This window comes from Stigmatopora argus, chromosome 3 (genome assembly GCF_051989625.1).
Source record: "Stigmatopora argus isolate UIUO_Sarg chromosome 3, RoL_Sarg_1.0, whole genome shotgun sequence".
Taxonomy (NCBI): domain Eukaryota; kingdom Metazoa; phylum Chordata; class Actinopteri; order Syngnathiformes; family Syngnathidae; genus Stigmatopora; species Stigmatopora argus.
The window spans coordinates 1,453,417-1,474,777 of NC_135389.1; the positions used below are offsets into that span (position 1 = coordinate 1,453,417).

Consider the following 21,361-nt stretch of genomic DNA (forward strand, 5'->3'; position numbering starts at 1 on the left):
GGCAAACGTCATTGCCTTCTCGCAGGCGTAGGGATACGTCATCGCTTTCACCAACTATGATTGGCTAGTGATTAGCCAGAGCTACCAAACTGTATCTGGAGCGAGCTGCACAAGCAAATATATTGTTGTGTTGATTTAAAGCCATTTTCAAGATGGACTGCCAGAAATACGACAGGACAGGCTCGTCTTTCAGCATTAGCTTCGATGGCGATAGAAAAGAAAGAAGAAAGAAAGGAGGATGGATATTGTGTACAGTTAAAAAGGATTTTTGGTGAGTAAAATATGGCTATATTCCTAAATAATATTTCAATTGTGGGGCCGGTTCTGATATCTGAAAAGCTCCAGTGTTTGTATTTAATCACTAAATGCTGCTAGGAAGTGGATTTTACCCCATTTTAGTGCAATTTTTGCCATTTCGCTATTGATGTCCATCGCTGTCTCTTCCCGGGGAAATCACCCCCCTGGCCCGGTTGTAATGTCGGAAAAGCTCCACTATTTGTATTTAATCAATAAATGCTGCTAGGAATTAGATTTTACCCCATTTTAGTGCATTTGGACGTATATGGACGTATCGACGTTCATCGCTGTCTCTTTCCCGAGGAAATGATCCTCCGGGCCCGGTTCTGATGTCTAAAAAGCTCCAGTATTTGTATTTAATCAATAAATGCTGTTTTCGGCTGGATTTTACCCCCTTTTCGGGCAATGTTTGCCCGTACGCCATTGACGTTCATTGCTGTCTTTTCCCGGGAGACGGACGGACGGACGGACACGCAGCTTAGAGGGAACATTGATCATATATTATATTTTGTCCATCAATACTTATTAAATAATTCCAAATTGTCTTTTAGTTTCCTTTCATTGCTTTTCCCCCTGGTTGCACTGCTTCCAGATGTGTGTTTTCATATTGAAGCATTTAACCAATCAATTTCAACCATTATTTGTTGCCAGGGTCAGAAATCTGCCTCAAGGCCTTCACAATCAGTTCTGCATGCTTTGCTGCATTAAACAAGCGTCGATAAGACTGTTGCTTTAACCAATAAGATTTCTAGTTGGCAACACCACAATGCCTTGTCGCAGGCGTAGGCATACGTCATTGCCTTCTCGCAGGCGTAGGGATACGTCATCGCTTTCACCAACTATGATTGGCTAGTGATTAGCCAGAGCTACCAAACTGTATCTGGAGCGAGCTGCACAAGCAAATATATTGTTGTGTTGATTTAAAGCCATTTTCCGGACAGACGGACGGACGGACGGACGGACGGACGGACGGACGGACGGACGGACGACCACACACACAGCAGATTTAGAAAGTTCTCACCCGATTTCACCGCTGTTCTTCTATTTGCACAGTAAAGTAAAAAGGAATGTATTAAGAAATATTAAAATGAAATTAAAAAAAAGATAGAACAGCTGTAAAACACGAAAAACATAAGAGTGGACAGAGCTACTGTCGCTAGCTACCGCGTGAACGGCGCCATCATGGGGAAAGGAGGAAAAAAAGTTTTGATTTTTTTTTTGCGCGCGCCATATTTTGGCTGCTGCGCGGAGAAGACGAGAGTAGTGCGCAATTGCGCACGCGCGCAGCTTAGAGGGAACATTGATCATATATTATATTTTGTCCATCAATACTTATTAAATAATTCCAAATTGTCTTTTAGCTTCCTTTCATTTCTTTTCCCCCTGGTTGCACTGCTTCCAGATGTGTGTTTTCATATTGAAGCATTTAACCAATCAATTTCAACCATTATTTGTTGCCAGGGTCAGAAATCTGCCTCAAGGCCTTCACAATCAGTTCTGCATGCTTTGCTGCATTAAACAAGCGTCGATAAGACTGTTGCTTTAACCAATAAGATTTCTAGTTGGCAACACCACAATGCCTTGTCGCAGGCGTAGGCATACGTCATTGCCTTCTCGCAGGCGTAGGGATACGTCATCGCTTTCACCAACTATGATTGGCTAGTGATTAGCCAGAGCTACCAAACTGTATCTGGAGCGAGCTGCACAAGCAAATATATTGTTGTGTTGATTTAAAGCCATTTTCCGGACAGACGGACGGACGGACGGACGGACGGACGGACGGACGGACGGACGGACGGACGGACGGACGGACGGACGGACGGACGGACGGACGGACGGACGGACGGACGGACGGACGGACGGACGGACGGACGGACGGACGGACGGACGGACGGACGGACGGACGGACGGACGGACGGACGGACGGACGGACGGACGGACGGACGGACGGACGGACGGACGGACGGACGGACGGACGGACGGACGGACGGACGGACGGACGGACGGACGGACGGACGGACGGACGGACGGACGGACGGACGGACGGACGGACGGACGGACGGACGGACGGACGGACGGACGGACGGACGGACGGACGGACGGACGGACGGACGGACGGACGGACGGACGGACGGACGGACGGACGGACGGACGGACGGACGGACGGACGGACGGACGGACGGACGGACGGACGGACGGACGGACGGACGGACGGACGGACGGACGGACGGACGGACGGACGGACGGACGGACGGACGGACGGACGGACGGACGGACGGACGGACGGACGGACGGACGGACGGACGGACGGACGGACGGACGGACGGACGGACGGACGGACGGACGGACGGACGGACGGACGGACGGACGGACGGACGGACGGACGGACGGACGGACGGACGGACGGACGGACGGACGGACGGACGGACGGACGGACGGACGGACGGACGGACGGACGGACGGACGGACGGACGGACGGACGGACGGACGGACGGACGGACGGACGGACGGACGGACGGACGGACGGACGGACGGACGGACGGACGGACGGACGGACGGACGGACGGACGGACGGACGGACGGACGGACGGACGGACGGACGGACGGACGGACGGACGGACGGACGGACGGACGGACGGACGGACGGACGGACGGACGGACGGACGGACGGACGGACGGACGGACGGACGGACGGACGGACGGACGGACGGACGGACGGACGGACGGACGGACGGACGGACGGACGGACGGACGGACGGACGGACGGACGGACGGACGGACGGACGGACGGACGGACGGACGGACGGACGGACGGACGGACGGACGGACGGACGGACGGACGGACGGACGGACGGACGGACGGACGGACGGACGGACGGACGGACGGACGGACGGACGGACGGACGGACGGACGGACGGACGGACGGACGGACGGACGGACGGACGGACGGACGGACGGACGGACGGACGGACGGACGGACGGACGGACGGACGGACGGACGGACGGACGGACGGACGGACGGACGGACGGACGGACGGACGGACGGACGGACGGACGGACGGACGGACGGACGGACGGACGGACGGACGGACGGACGGACGGACGGACGGACGGACGGACGGACGGACGGACGGACGGACGGACGGACGGACGGACGGACGGACGGACGGACGGACGGACGGACGGACGGACGGACGGACGGACGGACGGACGGACGGACGGACGGACGGACGGACGGACGGACGGACGGACGGACGGACGGACGGACGGACGGACGGACGGACGGACGGACGGACGGACGGACGGACGGACGGACGGACGGACGGACGGACGGACGGACGGACGGACGGACGGACGGACGGACGGACGGACGGACGGACGGACGGACGGACGGACGGACGGACGGACGGACGGACGGACGGACGGACGGACGGACGGACGGACGGACGGACGGACGGACGGACGGACGGACGGACGGACGGACGGACGGACGGACGGACGGACGGACGGACGGACGGACGGACGGACGGACGGACGGACGGACGGACGGACGGACGGACGGACGGACGGACGGACGGACGGACGGACGGACGGACGGACGGACGGACGGACGGACGGACGGACGGACGGACGGACGGACGGACGGACGGACGGACGGACGGACGGACGGACGGACGGACGGACGGACGGACGGACGGACGGACGGACGGACGGACGGACGGACGGACGGACGGACGGACGGACGGACGGACGGACGGACGGACGGACGGACGGACGGACGGACGGACGGACGGACGGACGGACGGACGGACGGACGGACGGACGGACGGACGGACGGACGGACGGACGGACGGACGGACGGACGGACGGACGGACGGACGGACGGACGGACGGACGGACGGACGGACGGACGGACGGACGGACGGACGGACGGACGGACGGACGGACGGACGGACGGACGGACGGACGGACGGACGGACGGACGGACGGACGGACGGACGGACGGACGGACGGACGGACGGACGGACGGACGGACGGACGGACGGACGGACGGACGGACGGACGGACGGACGGACGGACGGACGGACGGACGGACGGACGGACGGACGGACGGACGGACGGACGGACGGACGGACGGACGGACGGACGGACGGACGGACGGACGGACGGACGGACGGACGGACGGACGGACGGACGGACGGACGGACGGACGGACGGACGGACGGACGGACGGACGGACGGACGGACGGACGGACGGACGGACGGACGGACGGACGGACGGACGGACGGACGGACGGACGGACGGACGGACGGACGGACGGACGGACGGACGGACGGACGGACGGACGGACGGACGGACGGACGGACGGACGGACGGACGGACGGACGGACGGACGGACGGACGGACGGACGGACGGACGGACGGACGGACGGACGGACGGACGGACGGACGGACGGACGGACGGACGGACGGACGGACGGACGGACGGACGGACGGACGGACGGACGGACGGACGGACGGACGGACGGACGGACGGACGGACGGACGGACGGACGGACGGACGGACGGACGGACGGACGGACGGACGGACGGACGGACGGACGGACGGACGGACGGACGGACGGACGGACGGACGGACGGACGGACGGACGGACGGACGGACGGACGGACGGACGGACGGACGGACGGACGGACGGACGGACGGACGGACGGACGGACGGACGGACGGACGGACGGACGGACGGACGGACGGACGGACGGACGGACGGACGGACGGACGGACGGACGGACGGACGGACGGACGGACGGACGGACGGACGGACGGACGGACGGACGGACGGACGGACGGACGGACGGACGGACGGACGGACGGACGGACGGACGGACGGACGGACGGACGGACGGACGGACGGACGGACGGACGGACGGACGGACGGACGGACGGACGGACGGACGGACGGACGGACGGACGGACGGACGGACGGACGGACGGACGGACGGACGGACGGACGGACGGACGGACGGACGGACGGACGGACGGACGGACGGACGGACGGACGGACGGACGGACGGACGGACGGACGGACGGACGGACGGACGGACGGACGGACGGACGGACGGACGGACGGACGGACGGACGGACGGACGGACGGACGGACGGACGGACGGACGGACGGACGGACGGACGGACGGACGGACGGACGGACGGACGGACGGACGGACGGACGGACGGACGGACGGACGGACGGACGGACGGACGGACGGACGGACGGACGGACGGACGGACGGACGGACGGACGGACGGACGGACGGACGGACGGACGGACGGACGGACGGACGGACGGACGGACGGACGGACGGACGGACGGACGGACGGACGGACGGACGGACGGACGGACGGACGGACGGACGGACGGACGGACGGACGGACGGACGGACGGACGGACGGACGGACGGACGGACGGACGGACGGACGGACGGACGGACGGACGGACGGACGGACGGACGGACGGACGGACGGACGGACGGACGGACGGACGGACGGACGGACGGACGGACGGACGGACGGACGGACGGACGGACGGACGGACGGACGGACGGACGGACGGACGGACGGACGGACGGACGGACGGACGGACGGACGGACGGACGGACGGACGGACGGACGGACGGACGGACGGACGGACGGACGGACGGACGGACGGACGGACGGACGGACGGACGGACGGACGGACGGACGGACGGACGGACGGACGGACGGACGGACGGACGGACGGACGGACGGACGGACGGACGGACGGACGGACGGACGGACGGACGGACGGACGGACGGACGGACGGACGGACGGACGGACGGACGGACGGACGGACGGACGGACGGACGGACGGACGGACGGACGGACGGACGGACGGACGGACGGACGGACGGACGGACGGACGGACGGACGGACGGACGGACGGACGGACGGACGGACGGACGGACGGACGGACGGACGGACGGACGGACGGACGGACGGACGGACGGACGGACGGACGGACGGACGGACGGACGGACGGACGGACGGACGGACGGACGGACGGACGGACGGACGGACGGACGGACGGACGGACGGACGGACGGACGGACGGACGGACGGACGGACGGACGGACGGACGGACGGACGGACGGACGGACGGACGGACGGACGGACGGACGGACGGACGGACGGACGGACGGACGGACGGACGGACGGACGGACGGACGGACGGACGGACGGACGGACGGACGGACGGACGGACGGACGGACGGACGGACGGACGGACGGACGGACGGACGGACGGACGGACGGACGGACGGACGGACGGACGGACGGACGGACGGACGGACGGACGGACGGACGGACGGACGGACGGACGGACGGACGGACGGACGGACGGACGGACGGACGGACGGACGGACGGACGGACGGACGGACGGACGGACGGACGGACGGACGGACGGACGGACGGACGGACGGACGGACGGACGGACGGACGGACGGACGGACGGACGGACGGACGGACGGACGGACGGACGGACGGACGGACGGACGGACGGACGGACGGACGGACGGACGGACGGACGGACGGACGGACGGACGGACGGACGGACGGACGGACGGACGGACGGACGGACGGACGGACGGACGGACGGACGGACGGACGGACGGACGGACGGACGGACGGACGGACGGACGGACGGACGGACGGACGGACGGACGGACGGACGGACGGACGGACGGACGGACGGACGGACGGACGGACGGACGGACGGACGGACGGACGGACGGACGGACGGACGGACGGACGGACGGACGGACGGACGGACGGACGGACGGACGGACGGACGGACGGACGGACGGACGGACGGACGGACGGACGGACGGACGGACGGACGGACGGACGGACGGACGGACGGACGGACGGACGGACGGACGGACGGACGGACGGACGGACGGACGGACGGACGGACGGACGGACGGACGGACGGACGGACGGACGGACGGACGGACGGACGGACGGACGGACGGACGGACGGACGGACGGACGGACGGACGGACGGACGGACGGACGGACGGACGGACGGACGGACGGACGGACGGACGGACGGACGGACGGACGGACGGACGGACGGACGGACGGACGGACGGACGGACGGACGGACGGACGGACGGACGGACGGACGGACGGACGGACGGACGGACGGACGGACGGACGGACGGACGGACGGACGGACGGACGGACGGACGGACGGACGGACGGACGGACGGACGGACGGACGGACGGACGGACGGACGGACGGACGGACGGACGGACGGACGGACGGACGGACGGACGGACGGACGGACGGACGGACGGACGGACGGACGGACGGACGGACGGACGGACGGACGGACGGACGGACGGACGGACGGACGGACGGACGGACGGACGGACGGACGGACGGACGGACGGACGGACGGACGGACGGACGGACGGACGGACGGACGGACGGACGGACGGACGGACGGACGGACGGACGGACGGACGGACGGACGGACGGACGGACGGACGGACGGACGGACGGACGGACGGACGGACGGACGGACGGACGGACGGACGGACGGACGGACGGACGGACGGACGGACGGACGGACGGACGGACGGACGGACGGACGGACGGACGGACGGACGGACGGACGGACGGACGGACGGACGGACGGACGGACGGACGGACGGACGGACGGACGGACGGACGGACGGACGGACGGACGGACGGACGGACGGACGGACGGACGGACGGACGGACGGACGGACGGACGGACGGACGGACGGACGGACGGACGGACGGACGGACGGACGGACGGACGGACGGACGGACGGACGGACGGACGGACGGACGGACGGACGGACGGACGGACGGACGGACGGACGGACGGACGGACGGACGGACGGACGGACGGACGGACGGACGGACGGACGGACGGACGGACGGACGGACGGACGGACGGACGGACGGACGGACGGACGGACGGACGGACGGACGGACGGACGGACGGACGGACGGACGGACGGACGGACGGACGGACGGACGGACGGACGGACGGACGGACGGACGGACGGACGGACGGACGGACGGACGGACGGACGGACGGACGGACGGACGGACGGACGGACGGACGGACGGACGGACGGACGGACGGACGGACGGACGGACGGACGGACGGACGGACGGACGGACGGACGGACGGACGGACGGACGGACGGACGGACGGACGGACGGACGGACGGACGGACGGACGGACGGACGGACGGACGGACGGACGGACGGACGGACGGACGGACGGACGGACGGACGGACGGACGGACGGACGGACGGACGGACGGACGGACGGACGGACGGACGGACGGACGGACGGACGGACGGACGGACGGACGGACGGACGGACGGACGGACGGACGGACGGACGGACGGACGGACGGACGGACGGACGGACGGACGGACGGACGGACGGACGGACGGACGGACGGACGGACGGACGGACGGACGGACGGACGGACGGACGGACGGACGGACGGACGGACGGACGGACGGACGGACGGACGGACGGACGGACGGACGGACGGACGGACGGACGGACGGACGGACGGACGGACGGACGGACGGACGGACGGACGGACGGACGGACGGACGGACGGACGGACGGACGGACGGACGGACGGACGGACGGACGGACGGACGGACGGACGGACGGACGGACGGACGGACGGACGGACGGACGGACGGACGGACGGACGGACGGACGGACGGACGGACGGACGGACGGACGGACGGACGGACGGACGGACGGACGGACGGACGGACGGACGGACGGACGGACGGACGGACGGACGGACGGACGGACGGACGGACGGACGGACGGACGGACGGACGGACGGACGGACGGACGGACGGACGGACGGACGGACGGACGGACGGACGGACGGACGGACGGACGGACGGACGGACGGACGGACGGACGGACGGACGGACGGACGGACGGACGGACGGACGGACGGACGGACGGACGGACGGACGGACGGACGGACGGACGGACGGACGGACGGACGGACGGACGGACGGACGGACGGACGGACGGACGGACGGACGGACGGACGGACGGACGGACGGACGGACGGACGGACGGACGGACGGACGGACGGACGGACGGACGGACGGACGGACGGACGGACGGACGGACGGACGGACGGACGGACGGACGGACGGACGGACGGACGGACGGACGGACGGACGGACGGACGGACGGACGGACGGACGGACGGACGGACGGACGGACGGACGGACGGACGGACGGACGGACGGACGGACGGACGGACGGACGGACGGACGGACGGACGGACGGACGGACGGACGGACGGACGGACGGACGGACGGACGGACGGACGGACGGACGGACGGACGGACGGACGGACGGACGGACGGACGGACGGACGGACGGACGGACGGACGGACGGACGGACGGACGGACGGACGGACGGACGGACGGACGGACGGACGGACGGACGGACGGACGGACGGACGGACGGACGGACGGACGGACGGACGGACGGACGGACGGACGGACGGACGGACGGACGGACGGACGGACGGACGGACGGACGGACGGACGGACGGACGGACGGACGGACGGACGGACGGACGGACGGACGGACGGACGGACGGACGGACGGACGGACGGACGGACGGACGGACGGACGGACGGACGGACGGACGGACGGACGGACGGACGGACGGACGGACGGACGGACGGACGGACGGACGGACGGACGGACGGACGGACGGACGGACGGACGGACGGACGGACGGACGGACGGACGGACGGACGGACGGACGGACGGACGGACGGACGGACGGACGGACGGACGGACGGACGGACGGACGGACGGACGGACGGACGGACGGACGGACGGACGGACGGACGGACGGACGGACGGACGGACGGACGGACGGACGGACGGACGGACGGACGGACGGACGGACGGACGGACGGACGGACGGACGGACGGACGGACGGACGGACGGACGGACGGACGGACGGACGGACGGACGGACGGACGGACGGACGGACGGACGGACGGACGGACGGACGGACGGACGGACGGACGGACGGACGGACGGACGGACGGACGGACGGACGGACGGACGGACGGACGGACGGACGGACGGACGGACGGACGGACGGACGGACGGACGGACGGACGGACGGACGGACGGACGGACGGACGGACGGACGGACGGACGGACGGACGGACGGACGGACGGACGGACGGACGGACGGACGGACGGACGGACGGACGGACGGACGGACGGACGGACGGACGGACGGACGGACGGACGGACGGACGGACGGACGGACGGACGGACGGACGGACGGACGGACGGACGGACGGACGGACGGACGGACGGACGGACGGACGGACGGACGGACGGACGGACGGACGGACGGACGGACGGACGGACGGACGGACGGACGGACGGACGGACGGACGGACGGACGGACGGACGGACGGACGGACGGACGGACGGACGGACGGACGGACGGACGGACGGACGGACGGACGGACGGACGGACGGACGGACGGACGGACGGACGGACGGACGGACGGACGGACGGACGGACGGACGGACGGACGGACGGACGGACGGACGGACGGACGGACGGACGGACGGACGGACGGACGGACGGACGGACGGACGGACGGACGGACGGACGGACGGACGGACGGACGGACGGACGGACGGACGGACGGACGGACGGACGGACGGACGGACGGACGGACGGACGGACGGACGGACGGACGGACGGACGGACGGACGGACGGACGGACGGACGGACGGACGGACGGACGGACGGACGGACGGACGGACGGACGGACGGACGGACGGACGGACGGACGGACGGACGGACGGACGGACGGACGGACGGACGGACGGACGGACGGACGGACGGACGGACGGACGGACGGACGGACGGACGGACGGACGGACGGACGGACGGACGGACGGACGGACGGACGGACGGACGGACGGACGGACGGACGGACGGACGGACGGACGGACGGACGGACGGACGGACGGACGGACGGACGGACGGACGGACGGACGGACGGACGGACGGACGGACGGACGGACGGACGGACGGACGGACGGACGGACGGACGGACGGACGGACGGACGGACGGACGGACGGACGGACGGACGGACGGACGGACGGACGGACGGACGGACGGACGGACGGACGGACGGACGGACGGACGGACGGACGGACGGACGGACGGACGGACGGACGGACGGACGGACGGACGGACGGACGGACGGACGGACGGACGGACGGACGGACGGACGGACGGACGGACGGACGGACGGACGGACGGACGGACGGACGGACGGACGGACGGACGGACGGACGGACGGACGGACGGACGGACGGACGGACGGACGGACGGACGGACGGACGGACGGACGGACGGACGGACGGACGGACGGACGGACGGACGGACGGACGGACGGACGGACGGACGGACGGACGGACGGACGGACGGACGGACGGACGGACGGACGGACGGACGGACGGACGGACGGACGGACGGACGGACGGACGGACGGACGGACGGACGGACGGACGGACGGACGGACGGACGGACGGACGGACGGACGGACGGACGGACGGACGGACGGACGGACGGACGGACGGACGGACGGACGGACGGACGGACGGACGGACGGACGGACGGACGGACGGACGGACGGACGGACGGACGGACGGACGGACGGACGGACGGACGGACGGACGGACGGACGGACGGACGGACGGACGGACGGACGGACGGACGGACGGACGGACGGACGGACGGACGGACGGACGGACGGACGGACGGACGGACGGACGGACGGACGGACGGACGGACGGACGGACGGACGGACGGACGGACGGACGGACGGACGGACGGACGGACGGACGGACGGACGGACGGACGGACGGACGGACGGACGGACGGACGGACGGACGGACGGACGGACGGACGGACGGACGGACGGACGGACGGACGGACGGACGGACGGACGGACGGACGGACGGACGGACGGACGGACGGACGGACGGACGGACGGACGGACGGACGGACGGACGGACGGACGGACGGACGGACGGACGGACGGACGGACGGACGGACGGACGGACGGACGGACGGACGGACGGACGGACGGACGGACGGACGGACGGACGGACGGACGGACGGACGGACGGACGGACGGACGGACGGACGGACGGACGGACGGACGGACGGACGGACGGACGGACGGACGGACGGACGGACGGACGGACGGACGGACGGACGGACGGACGGACGGACGGACGGACGGACGGACGGACGGACGGACGGACGGACGGACGGACGGACGGACGGACGGACGGACGGACGGACGGACGGACGGACGGACGGACGGACGGACGGACGGACGGACGGACGGACGGACGGACGGACGGACGGACGGACGGACGGACGGACGGACGGACGGACGGACGGACGGACGGACGGACGGACGGACGGACGGACGGACGGACGGACGGACGGACGGACGGACGGACGGACGGACGGACGGACGGACGGACGGACGGACGGACGGACGGACGGACGGACGGACGGACGGACGGACGGACGGACGGACGGACGGACGGACGGACGGACGGACGGACGGACGGACGGACGGACGGACGGACGGACGGACGGACGGACGGACGGACGGACGGACGGACGGACGGACGGACGGACGGACGGACGGACGGACGGACGGACGGACGGACGGACGGACGGACGGACGGACGGACGGACGGACGGACGGACGGACGGACGGACGGACGGACGGACGGACGGACGGACGGACGGACGGACGGACGGACGGACGGACGGACGGACGGACGGACGGACGGACGGACGGACGGACGGACGGACGGACGGACGGACGGACGGACGGACGGACGGACGGACGGACGGACGGACGGACGGACGGACGGACGGACGGACGGACGGACGGACGGACGGACGGACGGACGGACGGACGGACGGACGGACGGACGGACGGACGGACGGACGGACGGACGGACGGACGGACGGACGGACGGACGGACGGACGGACGGACGGACGGACGGACGGACGGACGGACGGACGGACGGACGGACGGACGGACGGACGGACGGACGGACGGACGGACGGACGGACGGACGGACGGACGGACGGACGGACGGACGGACGGACGGACGGACGGACGGACGGACGGACGGACGGACGGACGGACGGACGGACGGACGGACGGACGGACGTGAGAGAGAACGAAATTTCCCGAATACGGGATGAATAAAGTAATAAAGACAGACCCAATCCAACACTAATAGGTGCTAAATGTGCTGGGGACCTGCGCTTTCTGATGACGTCACAGCAATGATCGGCACTTTAAGGACTTAAAAATCACGTGTGCAAAAAGTACAAAACAGTAAAATATATTAAATAAAACAAGAAAAAAAAATAAATCATAATTCATGAGCCTCACGCAGTGTTAAAAGCAAGGGAATAAAATATAATTTTAAAAAGTTTTACTATGGGCAAGATGGCGTTCAGAAAGAGATGTGTGTTGTTCTTTTATATAAAATTGTTAATCATCTCTGTGTGTGATGTCGTTACTCGTTATAATATAAGCATTACGACTCTAAAGAACGACTGGCACAAAAAGGAAATGGAAATAGGCGAGAATTTCGACTCATCGGCCAATCATATAGCGAGGTCAACGCAACGTCATCAGAAATCGCAAGCCCTCGAGCACATCTGTACCTCACGCTGCCAATAATATATCCCCAAGAAGGAAGCAGACAACCACCCCGTAAAACGTTTGCAATTTTGCTTGCTTTGATAGTCAGGAGGGATTGTGAAAGAAATGAGTGCATTCTGTGGACCAGCCAAACCGACCGTTTGTGGTTTTGACTGCGTGGCGGAGGGCGAAAAGTACGACTATCATCAGGAGATTGCCAGGTAGCACTCAACTAACATCGCATCAGTTCCCACGTCGGAAAAAAGAAAACCCCAATAGGTTTAAATGGGTTTGAGCAGAATTTCTTGTTTAATAGTCGTACCAAATGAGGGACTATTACTGTTTTATGTTTAGTCACGTCTGGCTAAATTTAGGAAAATTAGACGGTATAAGCAATGTATAAATTGTGATTATTCTCTCTCGCTGTCATGTTAGTGTTATTTTCTTCGCCATGAAAGAGTTTTTGGGACAGAACGTAGACAAGACACGGAATAGCTTCAGTGGTCACTTCTCAATGGTTTATTTGGGGAGAATGCACCCTCGTGTTATCGTCTGACACCAATATTTAAATTCTTTCAGTGGGCGTTAATCTAAACATTTGTGGAGGTACCAGATTCTCAAGATATAACACCTTTCTTTCAACTAAAGCAGACATGTCCAAAGTCCGGCCCCCGGGCCAATTGCGGCCCGTGGACAAATTTTTACCGGCCCGCGGCCTCTATCATGAAATCAATAATATGTGGCCCGCCAGCACTGTTGACCACAGTATAAAATACATGTGTACAAAAAGCTATTTTTCATTTCACCAGAAGATGGCAGTAGCCCTGTGGCCGCACTCTGGCCGCCGTGACGTGTCGTTTTCAGCCCAGCCCATTTCTAACATGGCGTCTGTAAACAAAAAAAGGAAAGTTGACCGCGAGTGCCGCCGCTTCCAGGACAAGTGGAAATTTGAGTATTTTTTCACTGAAATACGAAACAACTGTGTCTGCCTAATTTGCCAATAGACTGTGGCTGTTTTCAAGGAATTCAACATCAAGAGGCACTACCAGACGAAACATGATAGCTACGACAAGCTAACTGGGAACAAACGCGGTGAAAAAGTGAAGCAACTGGAAGCTGTTTTAACGGCACAGCAAAGCTTTTTCACAAGAGTCCGTGAGTCAAATGAAAATGCCACAAAGGCAAGCTACGAAGTGGCAACGCTGATTGCAAAGCACTGCAAACCTTTCACTGAGGGTGAATTTATTAAAGACTGTGTAATGAAAATGGTTGAGAAAATTTGTCCCGCAAAGAAGCAAGAGTTTGCCAATATTTGCCTGGCTCGTAATACTGTGGTACGGAGAATTGAAGACGTTTCATTAGATATTAAGAGACAGAGGCAAAAGGAACTGAGTTTGACTTTTTCTCGTTAGCGTGTGATGAAAGCACGGATGCGTCCGACACCGCTCAGTTACGATCTTTTTAAGAGGAGTGGACAATGACATGAACGTGAGTGAAGAGCTTCTGGACCTCCAGAGTCTGAAGGGCCAAACAAGAGGAACGGATTTATTTGTTTCTGTTTGTTCCACCGTAGATGACATGAAACTACAGTGGAATAAAGTCACCGGGATTATTACGGACGGCGCACCTGCCATGGCTGGCGAGCGGAGTGGATTATCAAGCCTTGTCTGTAACAAAGTCAGCGAAGAAGGAGGCAGCGCTATTAAACTCCACTGTATTATTCATCAAGAAGTTCTCTGTGCCAAATATATGAAATATGATAATGTTATGAAACCGGTGATAAAGACTATTAATTATATTCGCTCCAAAGCGCTGTGCCACCGCCAGTTTCAACAGTTTCTTCTCGACATCCAGGCTGAATACGGAGATGTTTTGTATCACACCGACGTAAGGTGGCTCAGTCGGGGGTCTGCGCTGCAGCGCTTCTCTCTCAGGGAGGAAATTGGACAATTCTTGACTAAAAAGGGACAACCCATGCCACAATTGAATGATCCTGTTTGGCTGGCTGATTTGGGATTTTTAGTTGACATAACGCGACATCTGAATGCGCTGAACACAAGCCTTCAAGGGCAAAATGCAGTGGTAAGCCAACTCTATTCACACATCAAAGCCTTTCGGACCAAGCTGCTACTTTTCCAAAGACACCTGTCACAGGCGCAGCCCAATACCGCACATTTCCCGTCGCTGCAGGAAATTGTGACCAGTTTCCCACAGATCAATATCAGTGCGCAAATGACAAAGTATGCAGCAGACATCTCATCTCTGGTTGAGGAGTTTCAGCAGCGCTTTCGGGACTTTGCAGCTATTGAAAAGGAGATCACGCTTTTTTCCTCTCCTTTCTCCGTGGACCCTGATGACGCTCCAGACCACCTGCAACTGGAGCTCATTGAGCTGCAGTGTGATGCCGAGCATCGCAGTCGGCACCAACAGCTCCCTCTTGTCAACTTCTACCGCCAGCTGGATGAAGGCAGGTTCCAAGCAATTCGGACATTTGCTAAGAAAATGCTGAGCTTGTTTGGCTCCACATACATGTGCGAGAAGACATTCTCCGTTATGAACATTAACAAGAGCCGCATGAGGACGAGACTGAGTGACTCACCTTCGTGACGTCTTGCGCATCAAAACCACTGCTCTTGAGCCAGACATGGACTACATACTGCAGTCAAGATCCCAGTATCACCCTTCACATTAGTGCAGGCAAGACCTTTGTTAAGTCCTCTGAGTTGAATAAATTCTTAAATCTCAGTTAATTAATTTTTTTGTGATGGTCAAAATCACAGTTTGAATATGCAGTGATCATTGTTTTGTTTTCAGCACTTTTCCTACAGTGAGCATATAATAGTGAATAATATGTAATGTTTCACATGAACTTAGATATCCTTTATAGTTTTCTTAATTTTTTGTGGTTTGTGATTTCGGTAAAAACCTAAATGTAAAAAAAAATGTAAAAGTATGCCATTTGTAATTAAAAAAAATCCCAAAAAGTTAATTTGTATTTAATGTTAATGGTTCAAAGAATGTCAGGCTAAATAGTCGGCCCCCACACATTTTCACCTTACCAAATCTGGCCCTCTTTGCAAAAAGTTTGGACACCCCTGAACTAAAGGAACAGGATGTCTAGACAGGCCAGGAATGATTAAATTACTAAAAGTTTCATAATTGCCAGAACACAGCTAAATTGATTATACACCAAACACCCAGAGCTACAGTTGTGGTCAAAAGTTTACATACACTTGTGAAGAACATAATGTCATGGCTCTCTTGTGTTTCCAGTTATTTCTACAACTCAGATATTTCTCTAGAGTGATTGGAACAGATACTTCTTTGTCACAAAAAAAATTCATGAAGTTCGGTTCTTTTATGACTTTATTATGGGTTAACAGAAAAAGTGATCAAATCTGCTGGGTGAAAAATATACATACAGCATCACGAATTAGCATTTTTGGTGACTTAGAAAGTTGTGTCAGTGAAATGAGCTTCATAGCATGGCCTCTTAACTTCTTGTGAGTGATTATGAGTGACTACAGCTGGTGACTTCTCTGAGGCCATTTAATTAGGGCTCATTGGATGCAAACGCTAGAATGGGAAAGTCAAAGGAGCTCAGCATGGATCTGAAAAAGTGAATCCTTGACTTGAACAAGTCAGGAAAGTCACTGGAAACCATTTCAAAGCAGCTGCAGGTTCCAAGAGCAACAGTGCAAACAATTGTTTGTAAGTATAAAGTGCATGGCACTGTTTTGTCACTGCCACGATCAGGAAGAAAATGCAAGCTATCACCTGCTGCTGAGAGAAAATTGGTCAGGAGGGTGAAGATTCAACCGAGAATCACCAAAAAGCAGATCTGCCAAGAATTAGAAGCTGCTGGAACACAGGCGTCAGTGTCCACAGTCAAGCGTGTTTTGCATTTCCATGGACTGAGAGGCTGCCGTGCAAGAAGGAAGCCCTTGCTCCAAAAGTGGCACCTTAAGGCTCGACTGAAGTTTGCTGCTGATCACATGCAGAAAGATAAGACCTTCTGGAGGAAAGTTCTCTGGTCAGACGAAACAAAAATTGAGCTGTTTGGCCACAATGCCCAGCAATATGTTTGGAGGAGAAAAGGTGAGGCCTTTAACCCCAGTACACCATGCCTACCGTCTAGCACGGTGGTGGTAGTATTATGCTGTGGGGCTGTTTCGCTCCCAATGGAACTGGTGCTTTACAGATAGTAAATGGGATAAAGAAGAAAGAGGATTACCTTCAAATTCCTCACGATAACCTAAAGTCATCAGCCCGAAGATTGGGTCTTGGGCGCAGTTGGGTGTTCCAACAGGACAATGACCCCAAACACACATCAAACGTGGTAATGGAATGGCTAAATCAGGCTAGAATTAAGGTTTTCGAATGTCCTATCCAAAGTCCTGACTTAAACCCCATTGACAACTTGTGGACAATGCTGAAGAAACAAGTCCATGTCAGAAAGCCATCAAATTTAACTGAACCGCACCAATTCTGTCAAGAGGAGTGGTCAAAGATTCAACCAGAAGCTTGTGGATGGCTACCAAAAGCGCCTAATTGAAGTGAAAATGGCCAAGGGACATGTTACCAAATATTAGCGCTGCTGTATGTATATTTTTGACCCAGCAGATTTTAAAAGTTGGTATGGACGTTCCAACTTTGGGTCGTGCTAGTGCTTCTTCTTTATACTGCAGGTTGAGCACCCAGGCTCCTGGCACCACCGTTGGTCCAGTCCGTTTCCTGTTGAGAAGCACAGTCTCCTTCTGCTAACCAAATTCAATGCGTTTCCTTAAAGATTTTTCTTTTCAAGTAGTCAGCCAGATTAGCCTCATCATCCAGTTCCACTCGTGCAGTGTATAATGGCGATTTGTATGGTCTACCAAATAGGATTTTCGTATGTTGTTGTCTGGTTGAACTCGTTATGTAGGCGCAGTGATTTCATAACGAGATATGGAACCTTTTGTCAATCCAGCCAATTATTTTGTTAACACAATTTGGGTGCCCTTATCACTATAAACCAATGGTTCTTTGGAATTTCAAATCGTGCACTGATATGCCGAGCACAGGTTAAGCATGCTCTGCAACCAATTTAACCCTATAAGTTGTGTAGGGGCACTGTACCAAGGCCACCATCCCCCCTGTCGTGACATAGGACTTCCCATGACTCAATATGTACAAAATTGTGTTTTTTTCTTCTCGGTGCTCCCAAATTTTCCATTTCGCATAGCAGATTATTTGTTTCTCCACGTTAAGTTTCACATCTGGAGTGCTGCTGTTGCATTCTCATCCAAAATTTCTTCATTTGACGATTTTTTCCCCATAATTTGTTACCTCATCCCTGAAAAGGGGCTTATTGGCGATTTCAGAAATTAATTTGAAATCTCTAAATCCTTTTCCACCTTGATATCTGATTGATTGATATCTCGGTGGCCAGCCAATCAAAAATACAAGACAGACAAACATGCACGCTGTTGGAATTTAGAATTTATAATTATATTAAAGTTAAGTTAATAATCTGACTCCAATTTATGACCTTACCCGACTGCCACTCATCCAACAATTTGCGCGCTCGTTCTGCAATAGAAAGGTACCAGGAAGCCGACATTTTCACACACGGGTGGATTTATTTCTATCACACAAATCTACGACATAAGTCTGTGGTTCAGGGCCCTCTCAGTCTGTCCAAGCAGACGCATGTTGCCACCAGTCGTCGTCGTTCTTCTTTCTCCGAGCCGCCCACGAACTTAGTTATAGTCCACAATATGCAAATGACACAACAACGCAGGCCTCCTGGCCATTGGTCTTTCTTTCTTGAAGATTCTCCTCGCGGTCCCGCCCAGTTTGTACTTTTCCGCTTCCAGCAACTGGTACCTGCAAACAGTTCAACCCCCCACACATCTGCAATCTATTGAGTCCTACCCCCACATCCTGTGCTCTGACCTTTGCCCCCACTCAACATTCTGCCTTGTTCATACGCTCAGCACTTTACAATCTCACACACAGAATGTAGCAATATGTAATGAAATACCTTAAGCTTTAAACTATTATTCCTTCATTCCCTCTCATGACCTCAGACTACTGAGGTCATCACTCAAATACCTTGTTTTATTGTTAGACACGAGCTAAAATCAATGACCATAAGCTAAAAATCAGTAAATAATTAAAAAATCAGTAGAAAACTAAAAATCAGTATAAGATTTCATTCTAGTAAAAAATCTGTAAAAAATTAATTCTGGTAAAAATCAGTAAAAAATGAACTCTGGTCATTTTGTTACTCCGCGTGCGCAGACCCTCCAATGCCCCGGCAAGACGACCGTCAGGAGACGCATTGTTGGGAATCCATGTCCAATGCTGTCACACTTAATTGTCATGATCAGCGTTACTATGGCGCACTTACCTGAGGCATTGGAGGGAAGCCTATCATACAACACTTTCTCTCCACACCACATCCAAACATCAGCACGAGCGAGAGGGATTCCTGCTGGCAAAGACACATTTTCATTACACCATGACTCCTGGATATTTCCAATCCCAGGGCCAGTCCCATTTAAATTTTGTTGTGCAACATGGGTGTCAAAAATGGGCTTTCTCTTTTCCATTAACAAATCAAGCCATTGTTGAGTCCAGTTCAAAATTGTCACCCAAGCGTTCACCTGTGTCGATTGTTTACACTTCAGAATTAGCAGTAATTGTTGTGTCTGTGTCAGCGTCTTACCACCATCTCGCTCTGCTTCATACCATACCGTTCCATTCCAGGAATGATACACCATCACTCGTTCTCCTTTCACTCCATTCCTTCTGTCATCCTGCACCATCAACATAGTCCACACAAAGCACACGCCAGCAAGCAAAATAGTCAATAATGTTAAACATTTGCATTGTCGTCGTCTTTGTTCAGACACTTTCGAGTCCAATTTTGATCCAATTCTCGCCATCGTCACATTCCCTCTCTTGACCCGCCCGTCCGGGCGGTCAACCTTTATGCTCACCATTGGCGGGCACAAAGTCTGGGGCCGGGCGCAACTGTGAGTGATGGTACCACTTTTGTCCTTTAGTTTCCAATTAAAACTCATTACTTTAAAAATGCATATTAACCAAGTCCCAATTCATTCAATAATGTGTATCGCGTTGCATAGTAAACTCAGTTGTCTGAAATTCCAAATATCCCAGTGTAATAGTCTTTTTATCAAATGTAACATGCCCTTG

General features: G+C 60.2%; 1 protein-coding gene across 1 annotated transcript in view; it reads left to right on the forward strand.

The window, feature by feature from the left end:
- The first annotated feature begins 14,153 nt into the window (after positions 1–14,153).
- prmt7 (protein arginine methyltransferase 7) overlaps positions 14,154–21,361 on the forward strand; it is a 119,010-nt gene continuing 111,802 nt past the window's right edge. Inside the window, exon 1 of the mRNA XM_077596913.1 lies at positions 14,154–14,382. Within this exon, the coding sequence (XP_077453039.1) occupies positions 14,288–14,382 (95 nt within the window). The 5' untranslated portion in view covers positions 14,154–14,287. The remainder of the gene's footprint in view (positions 14,383–21,361) is intronic.